The sequence below is a fragment of the Triturus cristatus genome, chromosome 12 (genome assembly GCF_964204655.1).
Source record: "Triturus cristatus chromosome 12, aTriCri1.1, whole genome shotgun sequence".
NCBI lineage: Eukaryota > Metazoa > Chordata > Amphibia > Caudata > Salamandridae > Triturus > Triturus cristatus.
The window spans coordinates 684377981-684402458 of NC_140595.1; the positions used below are offsets into that span (position 1 = coordinate 684377981).

The window sequence follows — 24478 nt, forward strand, 5'->3', positions numbered from 1 at the left end:
CCGCTCTCCGCCATCCGACTGTCTCGATCTTGTCCCCGAGGCAGGGCATCCAACCAGTCTCCAGCCGCCTCCGGCAGGTCGAAAAAGTGGGAACGACCCTGGAACTCAACCCGCAGCCTCGCCGGGAATAACATCGCATATTTCAGCTCCATGTCCCTCAAGCACCGTTTGATACCCAAAAATCCCAGCCGTTGTTTCTGGACCGCTTGCGTAAAGTCCGGGTAAAAGCTGACATTGGAGTTCTCAAACTTCAGCGGTCCGGCAACCCTCGACGCCTGAAGGATAGCATCCCTATCCCGAAAGTTAAAGAGTCGGGCGATTATAGGCCGCGGGGGAGCACCCACCTTGGGCGCACCACCCGGAATCCTGTGGGCCCGCTCCACCGCAAAGAACTTGCTCAGTCCCTTGGGCGCGAGATGATTGGTCGCCAGATCCTCAACAAAAAGATCCGCAGCAGATTCCTCCGATCTTTCCGGAACTCCAATGATACGGACATTGTTCCGTCTAGCCCTGCTTTCAGAGTCCTCAAGTCGACGGTCCGTCAGATCACTGGCTAGCCGCAACCTACGGACCTCCGTCTGCAGGGCGGCCACGTCCACAGTTAGACTCGACGCCGCTTGACTCAAGGAGTCGACCCGCTCGTTAGTTTTGGACAGGTCTGCCCTGACCAAATTCACATTGATCAGGACCGCGTCCAGTTTATGAGCCAGGGTATCAAACTGCTGACCCACAGCGGTCTTCATCTCCTCAATGGCGCCCATGACGTCCAGCAGGGTCAATTCCGACGATGGGCCGGAGACCTCCTTAGACCTCTCAGGCGATTTATGCGAGCCACCAGGGGATCCCTTTGCCTGCGCATATCGATCCATGTTATTGACCTGGGTATAGGCACCACTCCGGGTTGACTTGGGTTTCGACTTGTCTCCGTCTAGTCTCGCCGCCATCATCCGGAGGCCACCAAGGCCGGTACTCGTCCGCACCAGAAGGGACCAAGTAGCTAATTCAATTGAGCACAGCCGTCGCCGACAGTCAGCCCATGTATAATCCGAGAGTCAGGCCAGACACTTCGCCCCTCTGAAACACCAGAGTCTCTCGGCCGATAGTAGAGAGCAGCTTGAAAACGAAAGTGAAAGTGCGGGGTCCGTGGCAGGGTAAGCCCAGCCAGCCGCTGTTGTTCACTTCGTACCCGGGCACTTCACCAGCTCGAGATCGGGACCAAGGCAAGAGCAGGCCGCAAACTTCGGAGTGCAACCATTCCGGGTCCCGGCGTCCGATCTGAAATTGGAAAACGGGTGGCACCTCAGCGCAAGTTCATCTGCAAAAGCCCGTCAAGTAAACCAGGATTAAGTCAGGATAGACGTGGGAGGTTGCGGAGGCCCTCGAGAGCCGTAAGCCTACGCGGCCATCTTGGTTGCGTGCTAGGCTCCTCCCCCCTCCACCTTCACATTGTTGAAAGAAAAAATGTATACCATTTTTTTTCTACTGAATCTATTACAACTGTTAAAAATTTACATTCCATAAATCAAAAGTATTTTGACATGTTCCTTAAAAATATAGGTCCACAATGCTTCATTTTACCTCTGTAACCCATTCAAACTTCAGCAATTAAAAGTCAGACTTCTAACCAGGGTTTGCTTCCCAACCCCCTCAATGATGGTCTCCTCAAATACCCTGACCAGGAACTATAGTGCTGTTCAGCTGTGCCTCCCAGTAGCGTGGGCTGATGGGCACGCGGGTGAAAGAGAAGAAAGCTATATGTCAAATAGTGAGCCTGTCCTCATTGACCCCTACTTCTCTTCTGTTGTAACCCAAAAAGTCCTTGCCCAACTAAATTCACTTTAAGATCATTTGTCCCCAGAGTTTAGGTTTTCCATGTGCTGTTTTCACCCTTCACCAGTGGTCCATCATTCTACATATCATCTTCCCCAGAGATGGTACTTACATCTAGAACCGCTTCCAATAGAATGTACTATGAGTTGCTTAATTCGCCACATCTTACTTTGAATGCTTAAAACCTCCTTCGCTTCCATCGTTCGCCTTTCCCCATTATGTAAATTTTCCCACCAAGCCAACCTATAAGTTGCTCAGCAGATGGTGAAAACAACTGTAACCATATCAACACCCTCTTTCAAGTAGCATTCACAGGTCCTTGGGCATTTTTTGTTGGCCCTGTGCTTCTGGAGAAAACCCACGTAATCCCTTATCCCTCCATATATGAGACCAAGCAGCTGTAGTTTATTGTCCACCCTGGGACATACCTCCCATGTAATGACAATGAGCATCATACACCCAATCAAAAGGATATTCATGAAATTAACAGCATTAACAGTTTGTCATTTGCTGCACCTCTGTCAAACACAAACATTGTTCAAAAGCACTTTCGAATTTCCAACCAATTCTCCCCACACATTTTCTGTGACAATAGAATTTAGAACCTCTTAACATTAGTGTAGGAGAATAAATTTACCCATCCCATTATTATCGGACCCATGAACTCATATTAACCATGGAGTTTTCTTTTTTCCCCTTTCAGTCAATATCTTATTTTGGGTGTGGGTGGTCACATAGGCTCTGCACAGTGCCATCTACACCCTTCTGCATAAACCCTTCCTTTCGCTGACCACTTAGCTGCTCAATGCTTTATCCAGTGGTTGTGGCAGTGGTACTACCATCTCTTTAGGTAACCTAAGCTCATTTGTTGTGGAATGCAACTCTTGTATATGATTTGATATCCTCAGCCTTCTGCATTCTCTTTTGCAAAGGCACTCCATATTCCAAATATCATGCCTACCTTCTACTTCCTTCCTGCCCACAAACAAAAAGGCATCTGGGTAATGCATAACCTTTTGTGATCCTCCTGACATATGGAGCACCTTTATATCAGACAACCGATGCATGATAAGCCGTACAAAACTGAACATACCACACACCTGTTTTTGTATGATTCCTTTTTTATTTGGGAAATCATAACAGGCATATAATTCGAATATGTTGATTAAGTGAACCTAAAACCAAAATTGTTGATTTTTAGTACACAGATACAGTTGCTGAAGAAGAAATGCTTGTCAACATATATTAGTAATTAAACATTGAATAACCATGTTTGGAACTTCAAGTCCCAAAAGTCCCATATGTGATTAAATTTCTTCCTATCGTGTAAGCTTTCATTACAAATTCTTTAACGTTCTTGAACTTTAGTCATTGTGGTTACCCATTATTCAAATGTAGGTGGTTTTCTGATTTTCCAATTTTCTATTATTATTGACCTTGCTACCAGCATTGCAATAAAGCCTTGTCATATCTGGTTCTTAAATAAATTAATTGCCTCAGTAGCACAGCCTAATAATGCAAATCCTGAATCAAAGGGAAGACTGTTTTTGATTAAGTGACTCAGGGCCATATTATCAAGCGGCAGGAAACTGCTGCTAAAGCGGCGATAAGGGGCTTGATAATATGCCCTAGAGAACTCCAATAGAAGCCCAGGTTTGTGGTCCTTCACACCAGAACCTGGGCTTCTATTGGGATTCTCTAGGGCATATTATCAAGCCCCTTATCGCCGCTTTAGCGGCAGTTTCCTGCCGCTAAAGCAGCGATAATTGTATCGCCGTTCTTGATAATATGGCCCTCAATGTGCAGAATATCTTTCCTCAGTACACATAGAAAAAGAAAGCCAGTTTCCTTAAACCTGTTCTTCACCTTGGACAGCCAAAACTCTTGCTATTTTGGATAAGATGCTTTGGGTTATATATATTAGCAATTTGCTACAAATTTCCTCTAAGCGAAAATTATCTCCTTTAATTGTAAAACTTTGTATATTGGTGATTTCCCATAGTTTTCTCGTTAAGGCAATGCCTGTCTTTTTTCCCCATTTACTGGCAATTTTCCATATTCTTTGCTATGTTGAGTAGACAGTAATAATATTCAGCGGATATTGGATCTCATCGAGGAATTTACAGAGATAGTGAGCTATAGAATAAATCCTCAGAAAACTAAAAATATTTTTTTTATTGAATTTTTCAAGTAGGAAGTACTCCTGAATATATTGAAGTTTAGACACTCTTTGCACCCTAAAAGAGATCTTGATATTTACAGGACTGAGGATCTTCAAGATCGTTATTCCCTGAATTACCAAGCTTGATAAGCAAATTCACTCATAAAGATGAAGCATGCTTCCATTAACGATCACGGGACAAACATCTCTGTTTAAGATGGCTATTCTACCCCTGTTTATCTTTTTCTTCATGAGCCTACCCGTAACTCTCCATGCCAAATTTTTCATCATGATAAACTCACATAATGCCACTTTAATATGGGTATAAAAAGCATATAAGACATCTAGAACTATTTTGTACCTACTGGCGGAGTCACCTTAGCTGATTTACGGCTCTTACTTTGTTTCATTTGCTAGTTACTGCTCCAGATGGCTCATTTATGAGGTCCCCCCTATGTATGATAACACCATCATTAAAATAATGTACAACAGCTCGGTTCCAAATATACCCTGTCCGCTGAGGTGTCCCAATGTTCTAACGAAAGTCAGACATAGAACTCTTTCAGTGTTATTCAAAAGAAAATCGAGGGTTTATTCCCCATAATAATTTCCATTCGAGACTTAAAGATTGTGCTCAGATCTTGTGATTTCTGTGCCAGGGGTCATTGAAACTTGCTAAACAAACAGCTTTTACCTAATGAGTTACTTTCCATTGAACAAAAATTGAAAACCCTCACGGTGATTTTAACACCAAACCATCGCTCAAATAGGATGTTTTTGGATTATCTTACCACACTTGAAGAATGCTATGGATAATTCAATACTGTCCAAAATAGATGATACTGCAGATATTTAGGTCTCGCCTATGCAGCGCGCATGCATTGCATAGGAGACCTATAGCCGTCGTCAGCTCTTTTCAAAGCACATACTCGTGCTTGTGGCGGCATACGCCTTGAGGGAGTACGCAGCGGCGCGCCACAAGCAAGAGTATGTGCTTTGAAAAAGAGCAGACTGCTCTCCCCAGCATGCGCGCACCACTCGGGGGTGCACCCCTCCGCCTCTCTCTCCCGATTCAGCCTGCAAGTACAAGCAACTTGCTCATAGTGTCAATCAAGTTACCTGTCTTTCCCACGCCACATCACGGCACCCAATGAAACAACCGTTAATTCCCTTAGCCCGCCTACCCATCGGCCAACAGCCTCTGCTGAAAGACTACGCGCAGTGCCCTTCAACAGAAAGAAAAGTCATGGGGTCACTCGTTTTCAGGATGGGACTTGCAAGCCGCAGGAGCTTCTCGTGAGTTTTCATATTTGACTGACAATTGTGGGCGGAAGTGGTGCTTTACTTTGCCCCTGGTATTGGCCTCGCCTCTTATACTGTTAAATCCGTGAAATACTTTTGAAGTGCGCAGGGTCGCAGTGTAAAACGCAGTTTACGACAATCTGTTTACACTATACAGTGTTTCAAGGGGCATGGTTCTAGTTCGCACTGCTCTACCCTAAAGGCGGGGCTACAGCTCACGCAGGCTTCGTCAAAAGGCCAACAGAATAGCTTTAAATGTAGATGACATGAAGTTGGTGTAATTTGCAGCAGCATCACTCAGCACCACCACAGCATCACTCGGGGCCACCACAACATCACGCAGCACCACCACAGCATCACGCAGCACCACCACAGCATCACGCAGCACCACCACAGCATCACGCAGCACCACAACAGCATCACTAAGCACTGCCACAGCATCACTCAGCGCCACCACAGCATCACTCAGCACCACCACAGCATCACTCAGCACCACCACAGCATCACTCAGCACCACCACAGCATCACTCAGGGCCACCACAGCATCACTTAGCACTACCACAGCATCACTTAGGGCCACCACAGCATTACTCAGGGCCACCACATCATCACTCAGCCCCACCACACCATAACTCAGCACCACCACAGCATCTCTCAGCGCCACCAATGCATCACTCAGCAGCACCACAGCATCACTCAGCAGCACCACAGCATCACTCAGAATTACCACAGCATCACTCAGCAGTACCACAGCATCATTCAGGGCCACCACAGCATATCTCAGCACTATCACAGCATCACTCAGCAACACTACAGCATCACTCAATGCCACCACAGCATCACTCAGCAGCACCACTGCATCACTCAGCTGCAACACTGCATCACTCAGCTGCAACACTGCATCACTCAACTGCAACACAGCATCACTCAGCAGCACCATAGCATCACTCAGCAGCACCACAGCATCACCCAGGGCCACCACAGCATCACTCAGCAGCACCACAGCATCACTCAGCGCCACCACAGCATCACTCGATGCCACAACAATATCACTCAATGCCACAACAATATCACTATCACTCAGCACCGGCCAAGCATCACTCAGCACCACCACAGCATAACTCAGCACCACCACAGCATCACTCAGCACCACCACAGCATCACTCAGCACCACCACAGCATCACTCAGCGCCACCACAGCATCACTCAGCGCCACCACAGCATCACTCAGTGCCACAACAATATCACTCAGCACCACAACAGCATTACTCAGCGCCACAACAGCATCACTCAGCGCCACTACAGCATCACTCAGAACCACCACAGCATCACTCAGCACCACCACAGCATCACTCAGCACCACCACAGCATCACTCAACACCACCACAGCATCACTCAGCACCACCACATCATCACTCAGGGTTACCACAGCATCACTCAGCGCCACCACAGCATCACTCAGTGCCACCACAGCATCACTCAGTGCCACAAAATATCACTCAGCACCACCACAGCATCACTCAGCACCACATCAGTATCGCTCAGCATCGCCTTTGCACTAGTACACCACCACATCATCATCCCTCAGCAAGACCTGAGTATCATTCAGCATCACCTCAGCATCGTCTCCGCACCAGTCACTACCACCACTACCACCTCAGCATCACTCAGCACCACCTCAGCCTGCTCTCGGAATCTGGCATCTGTTAATTCTCCCCTAGCGTCTGGCCGCTGCTAGTGTTATAATACAGGTACTAGTTCCCAAGCTTCACCCTCCGATTGTTTATGCCCCCCTCATAAAAAAGCTTTAACAAACAACCATTGGAATAGGCAGAAACAAGTTGCCAGCATTGCAAGAACAAAAGAAAACTGAGGATATTTTTTATTGTAAATACTTTTTTTAATATGGTCGTTCAGTTGTACATAATGCCTTCTTGGTCATATATAAGGTAACAAAAATGCTCCTGACACTTTTGTATTAGAACTTTTCAGCATGCTGCACAGCAGCCACACTTCTCTACAGCACAGCTTGAAGACATTGGCAAAGTCAATAGCTCTGGCTAAACACTTATAAGGTCCCAAAGGCGAGACCTATTGGCTATGCCAGTGCTTGTTTTGATAATGTATTCATCACATGGAGAAAACATTTCAGCTTCTGGTACCAACATGGCTTTGTCTAAGTAAATTCTTTTGTTGAACAGCTTAGAAAACTTAAGATTCTCCACATGAACTATGAGCAACTGGATAGCACGCTGCAATTCACATTTTGCAGGGTTTGTCCCTTTCAGTACTTCCAAGAAGACCTGCTCGACACATATATATGAAATAGTATTAATCAGCGCACTTGCATCTGCTACTGTACAGTCACCATGGCCGAAATATAAATTCACTGACTGTCCTTTGTACTAGGATGAATGATCATTTTGAAATTGTTGTCCACTTTCATCTGGACTCCTCAATGTTGGTAGTCAGTCCATTGCCCCTGCCGCCCCACAAATAGCCTAGCTTATGTCCCCAAGGCCCCATTCTATGCCATATGACTGGACTACATGCTTCTTCAGGCATTTCATCTGTTGACCTCACATTCTTTGCCCAGTGGTGCTTCTTGGCTCTTTGTAACTTAGTCGAACACCCTATTTGAAGTCCATCTAAAACTGTCTCCAGCACTGCACTGAATATCGTGTATGTGTAGGAGAACATATGAAAGAGGGATCTCCACATTGGATAGGGCTGCTTCCATCAGCTGAGGCCTTCCACAAAGTGCTTGCTTTGTCGATTGAGATTCCACTCACCAGAAATGCACGTTCTATAGCTTGAATACCCAGAATAGTGCTGCATAACCCACATCGTGGACTGCGGACCAGCAAGGGCAATGCAACAAACAAACTGTCACAGCATCCCGCGCAGGCCAGCATTCAACCTTGCCCCCCTCATTCAAATTGACTATTCAGCACACACACCATCCCATGACATACCAATTGCAAAGCTCCCCTGCGATGCAGAGAGGACATCATTCTATGGCGACCAGCCAGGTAAACAAAGACAGCTAACAAACCAAACTCAGAGCTACCATCTGCTTGCAACCAGGACTGTTTGACTTTTAGAAGGTGCCCTTTTCACCCACAGCTTGGTCAACTTTCCCTCCCCATGAAAGATAGCATGTGAAGAGGCATACTTAAGGGATTGAAAAGCTTCCAAGGCTGAAGCTTCCACCTTGTGCCCCAGACACGCAGAAAGTCTTCTGAAGACCACATGCCAGAAGAAGAGGGAGGAATCTCCTTCTCCCACGCTATTGGAGCGTTGAAGAACCGACTCCACTTGTACTGAGCATAGTAAAGCCCATATAGAGACCAGAGGCCATTTACTACCTCATCAGCTAATAGGGAGGCCAAGAACACTTGTAGAGGGCATCCTTCCCTAGAGGGTGAGTGATAGTCTGCCCTAAAGATGAGGATGTGAGACGATCAAAAGCCAACTATACAATGATCATGATGGTATGTCGAGGAGGGGGTTATATTGTCTGCGCCCATAACACTTTCTTTTTTACAGGTTGGTGCCAATCATCAGGTGGGGCAGGACTATGCCTTGATTGTAGATTTCCGACAACTGACAGTATCCCGCAGAACATGTCGTCTTTTGCTAAAGACAACACACAAGTCACATCGTGCAATACAATTATCAGGTAAAGACCCTCCACAGTAATGCTGCCCCTTAACTGTTCCTCTAGCCCTCTTTAGTTAACCTGTGATATACATATGAGTGAAGTACAGAGAAAACTAAAACTACAGATAGAACTAGTTTGGATGCATTTGTTTTTCATTTAGTTTTTTGAGCAGTGCTTTAATTGGTGCACGCTTTTATTTTTTAACCAGTGCGAGTGGAGATTCCATCTGTACTCCGCTTTCTTTAACTTTTTTCTACGACATTATTTATAGTTTTGCCTGAGTTCTGTCTATGCTTCCTATCTGTAACTTGCTACTTTTCTTTTCTTTTGAATTCAGGGCTTGTGTTCTGTATCTGCCTGTGTCTACAAACCAGGCCAGGTTGTTAAAAGCGTCTTGTGGGAGAGTTCTGCCACTCTTTTGGTTTATACAACTAAATTTGTTTTTTGATTTTTAAAAAAAACTTTTCTTTGTTTTTTCAGTTTGTTTCCAATGTTTCAGTATGATCCTTTAACAGTATCCTTAGCACAGCACCCTACACCTGAATGTCATTCCTAAATCTCACCATATCTCGGCCACCGTCCTTCTTTAACTTAATCAACTGCCCTTAATCTCCACCCTTACACCTAGTCCTATGAAAAGGCCTTGCTCTACCCCTACACTCATGCCCCAGCCTCTGGATCTTAACACTTGGTTGAAGCATTGTGCTGATAAACACCTTTTACCTAAGTATGCCTCCTGTTGTATCTCTATTACAGGTTTAATATGGGAAATCAAGTAATCTGTGGAAAATACGAGGAAGAATGGGTGAAAAAACTCAGGGATTGTATAAAAAAAAAAGGTATGTACTCTGTTAGCCCACATATAGCAAATAATTGATATCAGAGACACTATGCCCCACTGAACCAATGTCAAACCTCAGTGAACAGCAACTAATAAAACCCAACGGATGTCAGACATTTAGTGAAAAGCTCTAGTACAGCTATGATCCTGTCATGGGTGATGTCACTAAAAACTTCATGTCCAAAACACATTTGTTTGCAAGCTGCATGTCAGAACAAATAATTCTGAATCTAAATAATTAAGAGGCGAGATCCGCACCTTGAGTCCTCCCAGGCCGTACTATATTCCTCCTTCCTCCTCAAATCCTCCTTATGGTAGGGCGTAATCACCATCGATTTGTGACCACTGATGTTAGTTCAGAAGTTTTTGGACACTAATGCATTTACACAGTTCAGCATCTGCCGTTCAATGGTGGCTTCACCTGAAATCTGAAGGTGGCCATTTTGGTTTATTGGTATTTTAACTTTTTTTGTCTTTATAGCAAACTTAGGAATGCTCTTGTGATAACACATTGAACAGGTGATAAAAATCACTTGCAGGGGAAAAAAGTGAATAAGAACCATCTCTACAAAAAGAATTGTCAATAAGGGAAAAAGCCAAGTACGGCAAAAAGAATGCTGGGATAAAAATCTGTCTTATGTTTTTCTTGCAATGAACCTGACAGTATGTGCATGCACTGGAGGTGCCCCACTCTTCGATATGCTCTTAATCAACAGGGACGAGTTCTTCTAGCAGTGTCTACCACGACTGCGGTGAGTGGAGTCTGAACAGTCATTGAGGGCATCCTTACTGAAGTGGCATGCTTCATCATCGGGTCATGCTCTTCGCTGAGTGAGCACTGCAATACCCATCAGGACCTCTGGGGGGCTTTTTGCCAGAAATCTTATAATTTTTGTGCCCGGTGTTAGCCAAACAATAGGATGGTACCCTTCTCTGATTTCTGGAGAGGATATGCAAAATTGGTAATGTGCTTGTAACTAAATTTGGCTGTGGGCTGCCGGATGCCAAATTTTTTACCAGAGGTTATCCATGCCAAAATTAAAATATCATGTAAACCTATATGGCAGAAAATGAGCCCTAGGCTCTAGTGACAGTCAACATGTTTCTTGCCTGAGGTGCCCAAACTAGTCAGCGGCAATTCTTCAGGACCGAGAGTTAGTGCCCTAATCTACTGAGGGTTGGATGTATTAAAATGTGTTGCCATTTACCCTCCAAATCAAAGGAACACAAAGGGGCCGATTATGATGTCGGTCGGAAAGGCTCCGAACGGGCTTCGGATTTTCCAAACCCGTGTTGAAACCTATGTTTCCGACCGACCGATCACAATAGACCGGTAACCTTTTGGTCTTTCCGAATCGGTTCCGACCGGCATTCGGAGACTCCGAGTTGGTCGGAGCGGAATCATGCAGGTCTATGGACCACGTTTCTGACCAACGTATTACGATGTCTGATTTGGACAAGTTTCCGAATCTATCCATCTCACACAAAACAGCTGTCGGAGACTGACTTTGGGGGCCTGTAGCAGGCCCCCCTTCACCCAGAGGCCTCCAGTTGGGGCCCATGGGGGTACAACCATGCACAGTGTGGCAGACACCATGGGGTGCCCTGCCACAGGGTGCAAGTTTTTCTGCACCCATCCCTTTTTTCAATGGGAGCTTGTGTTGCCGGTCGGAACACAGGCATCCTTTGAAGTCAATGGGAGTCCGACCGACGGTGTTCAGAAACATCGTAATTGGTCTGTCGGACTCCCCGAACCCGAGTCGGTCGGAATCGATTTGGACAAGGAGTCAGTCGTAACATCGTAATGAGGCCCATAAAGTGAAAATCAGAATCATGAGCCTAGGAGCCGTAGGTCTCCCTTATGATGGTCCTTCCAGTCCTCCATAACTAAGTTCTTTTTCCTGTCCATTTGGGCATCATGTACATGGGTACAATGAGGTGTTGTGGCTGGTGGATTACCTTTCGCAAATTGGGCAAGGCAATCTTCCCATCCCTTTGCTCAGAAATCAGTCTTCACCTGTTGGGTTTGGTAGTCCTTCCCTTAATTTATTTAGTGCATAATATATTTTCTCCGCAAAAACTCTCTCCGCTCACTGTTTTGATGGTTGTTGCCTAGCAATGGTGATTTTGTGTTCGATTTTGTCTGAGGGTAATCTACATTTACACCTAGACCAGTTTAAAGTGACCTGTCCTGGGACAGTGCCGTAGTGCAAGCCAAGAAAGTGAGACATGCATTAATTCGCCAGTTCTGGAAATGGTAGCACTTCAGTTGACTAGACTACCCACTCCCCAACTACTAATGTAAAATAAGCATGGCCTCCCTTGAGGTAATAGATTGTAAATTTCTGGTAATGCAGGGATTTTAGCACACAGGCTCAGAGCATATGTGGTGTTTTACCTAAAAACAGAATTAAAACGTTTGTGTTATAATATTGTTGCATTTATATTGTGATAACCCAAATATCGTTGTTTTAAATATTGCAGGTAAGAATATTGCTTTTAAGTGTTATTTAATATTGTTAAAAATATTGCATATAATATTGATGTATATATTATTGTTTTGTCTGTGCTTTGGTATATTTTTGTTTTGTTTATTTTTTATTTCTATTGTTTATTTAAAATGGTTTAATGTTTTAGGATTGGGATGTTGTTTTCAAAGGGGCATGGGGCAGGTAGTTTTTTAAAGTTGTTGTTTAATTTGATATTTTATTTTCAATTTGGTAATAGCATTTTTAAGTACTGTTATTTTGTTGTGTTTTAAAAAAATTTTTTTGATTCATCCACACTTTTTCAACATCGATGCAAGAGTGGTAACATCACATTATACAAATTAGAGAACCAAAGTCGCAGTATCAAAATAACAGTATAACAGAAGAGAGGTGAGTGACCTAAATAAGTAAGGAAGGATAAAAAAAAGGGGGTGGGTGGTACCAGCTTATGGATGATCTATGGACTCCCAAACCTCCCGGCCACAGCATCTAAATCCACCCCAGCCCACATTTAGCTTAAATGTTTCTTTCCTGGATCCCTTTTGACAAGGGTCTGCTCTAAGCCGTAAATATCCAAGAACTGCTTAACCCAGATAATAGCCAATGGAGGGTTAGGGTCAAAACGAAAACTCTCAGACAAAATCCTAGCCATAAGAATCATGAAGAAAACAATACCCTTCAACTTTAATGGTACTTAATACGATATACCAAAGATAATCAGCCAGAGGGACGGGTAAATGCGACTTAGAGTAACCCTGGAGATTTCGTCACAGACCCCCCTGCCAATATTCCTTCAATACACAACACAAATAGAAGATATGCACAGTGTCTGCTCGCCAATACCACACCTTAAAGCATTCTGAAATAGACAGGCAACCCAAGTTGAACAGGCAGCTCAAAGTATAATATGTATCCAGTAGTACCTTGAAATTATGTATTTTTAAACTGGAGACATTCACGAAACGACTACTCAACTGGATTGATTCACTAATAGCATCAGCAGGCGTATATAGTGATAATTTACGAGTCCTTTCAGAGGCTATGGTGGATATATTGTCGCAATGATCTGAATTTAGTAATTCATGGAATTGACTTATCCTGCCTCTTCCTTTGGTTAGGGGCAACAATTCAATACAACATGTATGCTTCAACTGTCCTGAATCTTTACCTTGTTTGTTTAAAAAAAAAATCCTAATCTGCATGTACTTCAAAAAAACAGTGCTCAGAACCACAAATTGCCTGACTGAAAAGGATAAGACCTGATGCCCTGCAAACAGCTGGCCAACGGATTGAAGGGGCGACCTGGACCAGTCCACTGCATACAATTCATTAGAAAAAGAAGGGAAATCTGGGTTAAACCATATAGATGTATAAAAAGTGAGAGAGGGAATTGAAAATTTGGTCCTTTAACTTCGGCACACCTGGTAAAACACCCGAAGGGTCTTAAACAGAGTACGCTTAAAATAAGATGGGTCATGGAACTGTACCCTTGGGCCGACTTCGCAACAAAGAGACCGCAAGTACCAGGATTCATGGTCGATCATTACTTTAGACATGCACTCCGAGATAGCAGTCCAATAATAGTACTTCACGAAGTGATCACCCGCCATTATCCTTCTGTAATTGTAAATGTAGGATCCGTATTGAGCAGTGAGAGACTGGGCCCAAGACCATTCAACCCGAGAGAAGAAAACAACTGTTAAATATGAAGGAATAGCTCTGAATAAATATATACATTTCGGGAGAATCGCCATTTTGTTCAGGTACAACGTTCCATAACTGGTAGCTTATTCCATTGCTCAAACAAATGCCTTGATTTAGCCTATACAGGTTTTATAGTTCAAAGACGCAATGTCCTTGACAAATCAAGAGAGCTGGACTCCCGGATATTGTGCTGTATCCACTTCTCTTATCACCTTCAGGACTGGGCTTATTGAAAAGAATTTGCGTCTTTGAGCTATTAAGCTTAGAGTGACCTGAATGTCTGAGCTTCCTGCTCAATTACTTCAATGGATACTGATGAATCAGGGGTGAATACTGCCATGTCATCTGCATATGCAGCTATGAAGTACGATGAAGCTTTAATCCTCAAAGTAGCCAATTGCCCTGTATTTTTTAAAGGGTGCAAATATGGCTCAAGATATAGCGCAAATAATAGTGGGGACAGAGGACATCACTGGCGTGTTTCCCTTTTTATTTCTAAAAACCTAGCGATAAAGACCACCACTAACTACCAGCTTTGACAACTTGTGATACTGTGCCGGAATTCTACCCAGCATTCGGGAACCAAAGTCCATTGCTACCAATATTGACCATAAGAAGGGCCATGATACCCAATCCAAAGCTTTTTGTGCAACGAGCAGGATCATGCCAGCTGGTACATGTAATGCCCCTGCCACATCAAAGATAGCAACTACAAGATTAGACTGAGCAGTAGTGTCTCGGTGTGGAACAAACCCATGCTATATACTATCCACCCAACCTGCAATTCTGGGAGCAATACCATTCACCAGAATTTTGCTGCAGGATTTAGCATCACAGTTTATCAATGAAATTGCCCGTTATGCTGAGCAGTTTAGCTTTAGTTTTCCCTTCTTCAAAACAATTGTTGTGAAGGTCTCACCCCAAGACCTCAGGACATCCTGGATCCACTCAACACAATTAACCAATGACAACAAAAAATTAAAGAAGATGCTCAAAAATGTTTTATAAAACTCTTAGGGTATAGCATCTGGCCTAACGGCTTTCCCAGTCACAAGTTGTTTAACTGCTCTCAAATCCTCCGACCCCATAATAGTCAAATCCAAATAGCCCGATCACTGTCAAAAACTAGGCCTGTTACTGTGGCAGCAACATGATGATTGATATCATCCAGGGACACCGCAGATGCTTCACCATAAAGCGATTCATAGTATGCCTGGGAGACCCTCGAAACCTTATTGGGGATCCGCTGGATTATGTTATTCACATCTCATATGGAATCAATAGCGTTCTTATTTGCCCACCCCTCGACTTGTTGTGCTAGCATGCTCCCCATTTCATCACTATTTTCAAAGGTATGCTTTCGCTACATTCACCCACACTATGACCTGAATCTTAGTTTTGGCACTCAAAAGTTTCTGATAAACCTGCCTCACCTCTACCTCTGATCGTTAAGCTTTTAGAGCCTTTGCATATTCGTATTCCTGATGAAGAAGCTTTTGCCATAGTAATGCCTCCTGCACGTGCATAGCCTTGTTCTGGTGAGACAAAACTGATGGTGGTCCCTCGCACCACTGCTTTAATGGTATCCCAGTCCACCGCTGGGGTAGTAGACCCTTGATTTTCCTGAAAAAAATTAGTCAAGGTCTCTCTCCTATGCTCGCAAAAGCCACTGTCAGTTAGCAATGAGCGATCAAACGTCCACCTTTTAGCCCCCCACATACAGGCATCAGTGTCCCCGAGATAGCAAACCTAGCCAGCAGTGGATTATGATCTGAAAGTATGTGAGGGAACAAAGAGGATAAGCTATCCCTGACCAATTCCTGCCTTGCAAATATCATATCCAACCTAGAAGAATGCCAGTGGGGAGACAAGTAGTATGTATACCCTGGTAATGTCATGTGTGTACCGCCAACTATCGACTAACCCATATGTTCTCACCAGGTGATGCAGTGGCTTTCTTCCTAGATGCCCAATTGCTATTGTAACTATCAAACTTGGGGAACATGGTCACAATAAAGTCCCACATATAATTTTGGGATTTTCCCACATGGCTAGCTCTACCAGCAGCTGCTGAACAGGTGCAGGGTCATCCTCATTAGCGCCTTGTAAACAGCATATTGTTTGTTGCAACTGAACTGATCTTAGATTGACAATAACCCAACGACCAATTATGTCTCTTTTTAGCTTTAAGCATGTCCATGAGGCACTACTAGCTAATATTGCTACCCCTATTGTGGTCTTTTTGTAATTTCCAGATGTACCCATTATCTGGTATCCTACGCCCTCCAGCTTATTTGCCTCCATCTGCATTAAGTGAGTTTCTTGAAGGCAGGTCAGTGACGGACTCATCATTCGTAGCTCTTGTCGGATCTTTTGAATTTTAGAAGAATAACATAGGCTGATATCATTCCAGGTTAGTATGCTCACCTCCTGCACAGATAATGTTTTAATTAATTTGGTAATTCCAAAACATATGTGGACCACTCTTAGCATCACATATCAAATATAATATAAAGAACTTGGGATACCCAAACCCCCCACCTCCTCCCTGCCCCCACTGTCCACCCCTTCTGCCCACCCCACTTCCATCTTCCCCGACTTCGAGACAGGCCACTTCTCTGGAGCCCAACCCAGCCTATGGCCTACTTGGTAGACCACCCGTGTACACCACCTACACTCCCTTCCCTCTTGACACAAATAGCTATAACCGGTGAAGTACTGCATGACCACCCAGATGCCCATACCCCAGTACAGTCTTTACCAGTAAGTGCCCCTTAATACGTTAAAGACTACAGGTCAAGCAAGACCCTCCCATGTAGACCAAATCATGCATTGCCTTAGCCTATGCATCCTTCTAATCCTTATTTGTAGAAGCATTTCGATTAGCATTTGGGACCACAGTTCAATGAGACCCTTAGCATGCTGTTCTGAGTTGGAGAAGAAACCCTAATGCTTGCAGATGATCTTGAGCTTAGCCGACTCCTGCAGGAAGGCCTGGGCCCTCAGGGACTGAAAGCGAGGAATCATACTCTGTAGCTTCCAACGCCGAGTTACTGTTGCTGGACAAAAGTCAGATTGAACGAATAACCTAATATTTCCAACTTCAGCTGGTTTGCAAGGGCACGCTGCATTATAGAGGAGCTGATGCAAAATGAAGTTCCTGCATTTGTTAGAATTGCACTAGGCTTGTTGATGAAGTTAGCATGTTGTGATCGACAGAATGGAAATCGATGGGCCATCTCAACTTGACAGTTAATTCCTAATCTGGGAAAGGCCAGTATGAGTAACTGAGCAATATATCTAAGAGGATCATCTCCCTCTACATTCTCTGGAATGCCAAGGGCCCTGAGATTGTTCTGTTGCATCCTATTTTCCAAATCTTCAACCTTCCATTTGAGATCATTTGTGATATTCTCATGGTCCTCCAAATGCTCCTCGACCACTTTGGCCTCATCCTTGAGCTCTGAGATCCTTTGTTCAGCTTCGGTCTCTCTTGCATCCATCATACTCAGCTGCTTCGATAGACGCCGCAGTGAAGCTTGAGTCTTCAAATGAGATATCTTTAGTGAGACTGAGTCCTTTTTATATTCCTCCCTATCAGTACTTAAGAGATCGTAGATAGCCACCAGTCAGGGTGTCATGTGGAGGAAGTTGGCGCTGCAGCACCTCTCCTAAATGAGGGAAGCGGTCAATGCCTCCTGACAGTGAAGAACGGTGTCCACTGCAAACTTGTTAGCAGACATTTCCCAATGCAGATGTCTTTCTAGCTAATTGCTCCCAATCTCAGTCTCAGCCCAGCTTTTAGCGGCCTGTGTACAGGTAAGTGTCTACTCCTGGGGTTCACCCAGTGATGTAGACCCACTGTCTTCAGCCTGTAATTCCTGCCTGTCCTTGTGCTTATCCATCTCGAGATCTGATAGATCGTTTTCTGAATAGTCGGAAAGGGAAAAGAAAACTTCGGGGTTATCCTAAATTTCTACAGTTTGCTCACATCGCGTGTCTGCTATTGGACCGGGCCTCTCCAACTGGGTGATATCTACCATTGATACCTTTGATTCCATGTTTGAGTTAGTCAATAGTTCTGCCATCCTGTCCTCTGCGTCACTTGGCAGACTCCTAAGGGCGATATGTATGTGCAGACCTTTGAGTAGAGCGCCTTCGCATGGGCCTATATGGCCTGGCTCCTGCAAAGTCAAAGTAGGTTGTGTAGACCTGCATGGGCTATCCTGGAGGGCATCTATATTAGGTAGAATAGGAGCAAGGGCCATACAGAAGACTGAGCTAGATTCTGAGGCAACAATCTGTGGAAGTATTTTAGGTCTAACACCCAGCGTTTTTGACTTAGAATTGAGAGCTGGAAAAGCTTCACTTACAGGTTGCCCTCCATCTCCAGTTTCTGTATTTTTTTCAGAATCCACAGTCAATTCAGTAACAATCACCTCTTCCAGACAGTGCTGCTGTTGCGAGTCAACCACATCTGTGAAATTGTATTTTTACAGACGCCAGCCATGGCACTAACAACCTTAACATTAGGCCTGGGCGGTAAATTCCGTTCCGTTCGCGGAATTTGCGTAATTTGGGTAATTTCGCGTTCCGCGGAAAATGCGAAATTGCCCAAAAATCTGCGTTCCGCGACTTCGCGTAATTTTTGCTTGTTCGCGGTCTCAATATGCGTGTTCGCGAGATATTTCACCCCGAGCACGCAAACAGCGATCGCGAACAGGAAAAAAGTATCGCGAACAAGCAATTCCGCGTGTTAGCGGAATTTCTGCGTGTTCGCGGAGATTTTTTACCGTTTCGCGGAGATTTGCGTAACGCGATTACGCAAATTCCGCCCACCCCTACTTAACATCGGCATTCTCCTTGTGAACTTGGACCACGGTATGCAGAATGCATCTAGATGTTGGTATCTCCTCAGTAATGGAGTCAGACATTGCAGGAGAAGGCTCAAACTGCTGATCTTGTGCCAAGAATCGGGCTGGCCATGCTTGGATTCCACGTTGTTACTGGGGGCCCTCCTGGTGCTTTAGGGGGTGCCCTCCAGATTTAGGAGCCTTTTCCCGACCGCTTTCCCCTCGCGGCTTGTGGCAACCAATACTTTGCCTCTCCCAGCACGGCCGTGCACATGATGACTCATTGCATCAGTTGTTGGTACTGCTGCCTACTGATCCAGAAAGCACTCCCTGAGTGTTCCAGGGAATCTGGGCAGGTTCGGGCACTCAGGCACGCCAGTAACCTTTAGGACGGGGCACCGGAATTGCACAACTAATCGATGGCCATCTTTCTTTGTTCTGTTTTTAATGTGGGGCGTAGTAGTTGTATGGCAAAAAGGTGGAGAGTGGTATCATTAGTTAGATTTTGTTTTAAAAAATTACGTATATATTTAAAAACAAATTGTCTCCTCCATGGAAACTTGGAGAAGAGGAAGCTAGGGCCCCCTGTGTCTCCTCTCTTTGTGCATGCACACAGGGGGGCATAACATGTGCCCCCTGTGTGCATGCACAAAGGTTCCTGCACAGCATGGACTTTCGAGTCCAAGCTTGTGAGGCGTTCCCATTGTGGTGCCTAAAGGCACCGCAGACTTAAAAAGAGGCACCATCATAGGAATGCCACACTGCCCACCTGCCAGACTACAAATAATTTGTAATCTGACAGGCGGGCATCAGCAAGTCTTGGCAGTGCTAGGGTGCTGTGGTTGAGTACCACCTGCACTGCCGAAACTCGGAATCGGCCCCATAGTGTAATGTGGTTTACATTTTACAGCTTATTAAATCATGAATGTAGTCTATTTTAATTTAATTACACTTTTTTAATTTATTGGTAGCAATATTACGGTTGAAGATAATTTATTTTTCGGTGGTTATATTTCATGTTTAAAGTAGTTGCAATGTTGTGTATTTCTATATTTTTAGTTTCGATGCATAGTTAATTTAGATAATTTTAAAGGCTATATTTTTGTTTATATTTTTGTATTTGTTGTTAAAGCATATTTTGCAAATTAGTTTTTTTGCTGGTTTCGATATTGTTTTCCTCAGACTTCTGTCATAACAAGAACAGACCATCTGATAGGTTGAAGTGCTCTTGCAAGGCTGATGTTAAGCCTGGACTCTTAGAAGATGTTTTGCTTATGGAGAAAAGATGTACTCGCTTACCCTCCATAGAAAGGAGTTGGATTGTACCTGCAAGGAGAGAATCTCAGCAAGAATGGCACAAACCCCAGGTGGCTGGAGAATCTGCTAGGTTGCCAAAAGGATCCAAGATCCACCATGAGCCTAATTTGCCTAGAGAAGCACAGACAAAACACCATTAAGCATGAGGAACTACAAAGACATATATCCTATGCCTTCCCTTTACCTATAGTATGCACAATCCTGTACTCTCCCCTGTCCCAGACAAACCAGAGGGCCTTGTCATCACATCCCTACCATGTGTGGGGAGGTCACCCTGATTCCAGAGCCTTTTTAACCATTTTTGTAGGCCATGTGGCTCAAGAGATTTCATTGTTTAGTCATTAGTTCTGAATGGAATCTGACAAGGCCTTAGAGTCCAGTCTGTGGCTGGTGGTCTCATTGGTGCTTCTGACACAGGAAGATGTTACTTGTACTTTTCAGGATACAGTTCACTGAAGAGAGAGGTTAGTATGAAGGAATTCAAAGTAGGTGCCAATCCACTATTGCTTCTGCCCTTAAAACTATTTGGAACCTTAACTGTATTTTCAACAGTGAACTGTGTCCTGCTCAGGCACATGAAACTGAATATCTTGTCAGCAGTGCCTTGATGCAAAGCCTCTGAAAGAAAGCTGAGATACGATATTTACTGCGTTTGTTGTGTGAATGATGAGTTTTTGGGTTCAGGGACCTTTTACGTATTTTTATTTTTATAACCTTGACAGCTGGGCATTCATCTCACTGTGATGTCGATCTTTTCATCCAGAATCAGTGCCACTGAAAAACCATCATTGGCAAAGCCAAAATGTCTGGTGTTGGCTGCCATCATTTTGGCTTTATCAATGCCTTTTGTTGTCATGGTTTTTTATAAAAACCTTATTTTTGAGAGATTTGTTTGGCCTTTACCAATATAACAAAATGGCAAAAAGCAAAAATAATTTTGGTTTTGAAAAACACAGATTGTCATATTAGTTCCTGGCACTGAAAGGAACTACTTTGTGTATGGGAGTGCTCCTTGTCCTGATTTTTATTAAATGTTACGTCTTCTGCAGCTATTTCTAAAAACCAACCCCTGGACTACATCTAGTGATGGGCTTGAGAGGGTGGTGTCTGCACACATTAGTAAGTTTCCTGCCTTGTTAAGAATTCTGTCAAAGATTTTCTACAACTCCACTCACTTAATTGAGTCTTTTCCCAAGTGCTCCTAATGCTTGCATTTAAGGGAATAAAAAGCCCAAAAGAGGGTATGTAATTTTCTCAGGATCTGTGAGCAGTAGGGGGTGAAGGTGCAGCATCCATGGTGTCCCACATTTATTTCAATCCAATTACATATTCAAGGCGCTCCCAATGTACACTTGACGTTAGTGATAGCACACATTCAAGCCAAACTCAAGGGCATGGTAAAGGAATTGTCACTCACATATAGTATGACACAGTATTCACATCTAACACACTAAGGGCCTCATTACCATGTCTATCGGTAAACCTCCGACCGCTCGTCGGAGGCTTACTGACCGACATCATAGGTTTACACTCCCACTGCAAAATTTCAATGTCAGCAGGGGAGTGTAAACTAGCCGGTCAATCTGACAGGGTTCCGACGGGCTCAATGAGTCCATCGGCCAGTCGGAAACTGCCTATAATCCCTTCAGGACGGCGTTTCCGTTGGGATTATGATGTCGGCTTCTGATAGCCTTTCCATGTCGGGCTTTCCGATGTGAAAAGGCTGGCGGAAAGTGACTTTGGGGGCCACTACCAGGGCCTCCATCCCTCTGTGGCCTACGGTTGTGGCAGTGGAGGGCACCTATGGTGCCCCCCTGAAAATTCCTGCAGCATGTGGCAGGCACCTTATGGTTCCACAAACTCTCATTTCTCAATTGGAGCTTGTGCTGCGAGCGGTTTCCGCCCACCGCACCACCTCCCATTGAGAAATGGGAGTTTTTGCGGTTGCATCGTAATAGGGTGTGTGGAACCTCCGACCAGTTGTCGGTCGGCTCTCACACAGAAACCGTGTCAGTCGGAGGCAACTCCAATCGACATTGTTATGGGGTCTTAATGTCTGGTCAGATTCATCTGTCTTAAAAGTTCTAATTTAGAGATGGGGTTTGAAATAAAACTTCAAAACATTTACCACATAACTTGCATTATATTCTGACCTCCAGCCTTTGACACATCAGTGCAGCCCGCAGTCACATATCATACCATACTATATGGCCCCTGAGATAATGTTTGTCAGTACCTATGTTCAAACCATTGCACAACCAGGCCAGTGCAGTTAAGTGGCGGCAGCACTAGGGAATGGCATCAAACAATAAATGTACTTCAATGCTGGTGAAGGGTTTTCATGACTAACGACCGGATCTGGTGTTGCTTTGCCTCGGTCATACTCTATTACAATATCTATTCACTGGCATTGGATGTTAAGGTCTCATTCTAAATAAATTATCATGTAGTACATGTAGCTTGTTCTTAACAGACCTGCTGTTGTGATCATGCCGAATCCCTTCCAGTCATTTGGGATGGAGGGATGTCTGGCAAAATACACAGTCATAATGGTAGACAATATGAGGAGGCAATTAGGCCTTGTGCTCTCTCTGCCATGATGGAAAGCCCCACCTCAGTGGGAAAGGACATGTGCAGTCATGGGTTCACATATTCTTTAAAGGACCTGGGAAGAGAACATAAAAGTTCCTGGATTACAGAGGTACCCCTATGACACAGCAGGCATTTGCACCTATTCCTTTGCACCTTAGGGTACCACCATATTACTGTAAGATCCCACAAAGGTTTGAGTGGCACATTCTGTGATGCACATTGTGCAGATGCACCTTTCTCTTCTGCCCAATATCAGGATGGAGTTCCTTCATTGGCATTGGGGAATTCCCCATGAAGGTGAGGGAATATGTTAGCCTTTACACCAGCTCCATATTATCGGCATGGGCACTGGGGCAAGGAAGGTCACCAGAGGCACACAAACTGCTTGCCACATAGGAAGTGGCACACAGTTAGTGCTCACTCAGTGCACCTCTTCAGAGGTGTCCTTGGGTTCATGAGAGCATCAAGACCATTTGTATGCTTCACCCTCCTGTGGGGAGGAGAGATCCCTGACTGCTAGTCAGTGTTTGGCTGATCCACCTTCAGTTAAAGACCACACAGTGGTTTGAAATCATTGATTTGTATTTTGGTTTTGCCTGCACAGCGCTTGCGATGTGCTTGCGATACCTCTTGAATTAAAAAAACAAATCTTAAAAGGGGCTTAGTGCCCGTCTAATACTTACCTGAACTTACCATTAGTTGATTCCAACGAAGCTCTAATTTACATGCTTCTGATTGGTCAGCACGTTGTCTGCTTTCACATTGCACGTCTTTCTGCTCTGCTTTGCCTTTCCAATCCAAGCCGTGGAGCTTGGCCCAAGTACAGCAACCTATCAGTGGCTTTTTACTACGTACTCTGAAGGTACTTATTTTTTCATTTCCTATAGAGCACTCCATGCGAGTGTATCTGCAGGCCATCTTCTCTCCCAGTTTGTTGCCACTGGTCCTTCACCCTTTCGCCCTCCTCCCCTTGTTGCTGTTCCTCCTTTGCCCTCCTGATTGCTGTTGTTTGTCATTTTTATTTTTTTCCGTCTATTTCACTGGTTCTGTGAAAATGGCTGGAGGTGACTTAGCCTCTTGAGCCTCGGGTGCATATGTTTGAATTTACACATTTGAATAAACAAGCTGTGCCCTGTTGCCATTCCTGAGCGGACAGGGGAGAATTGTATGTATACCCTGTCAAACCTCCCAGTAAAAATCCACAGTTCTGTATGTGGGATATTTTTGGAGCTGTCGCAGAACAAATAAGCATTAGCAAAGCAAATAGGTTTCGCCTCTGCGAAATCTATTGGTTTTGTCAATGTATTTTTAAGACATGGTGCACAGCGGCGCTAGCTGCTGTACAACATGGCTTCAAGTTTCCAAAAAAGTGCTATAACGCTTTGTTGACCATGTTATAATGCTTTTTTTAACTTTAAGTCATGCTGCTGTGTTACATGTCTACAAAACATTGACAAAACCAATAGATCTCGTAGAGGCGAACCCTGTTGGCTTTGCCAATGTTTCTTAAATGCTGCACTCACCCAAGTGCATATGCAAACTCCTAGTTTACACTTCCACAAGATACTTTTTAGGTTGAATCTAAGACAGCGCTCGCACTGTCTGCAAGACATGTTGTAATCTCTTCTGTGGGCTTTTGGCATGTCCATCTATTGCCATTTGCTCTTTCTTGTGCTTGTCTTAAATGCTTCCTTATTATTGGTGTATTTTGGTAAATGTCCCTCC

General features: G+C 44.4%; 1 protein-coding gene across 3 annotated transcripts in view; it reads left to right on the plus strand.

The window, feature by feature from the left end:
- The window catches only part of CXCL16 (C-X-C motif chemokine ligand 16), a 103979-nt gene that overhangs the window by 49743 nt on the left and 29758 nt on the right, over positions 1-24478 (plus strand). For all 3 annotated transcript variants that reach the window (XM_085637929.1, XM_085637930.1, XM_085637928.1), the window contains exons 2-3: positions 8843-8975; positions 9714-9796. In XM_085637929.1, coding sequence (XP_085494055.1) covers positions 8843-8975; positions 9714-9796 — 216 coding nt within the window. The remainder of the gene's footprint in view (positions 1-8842; positions 8976-9713; positions 9797-24478) is intronic.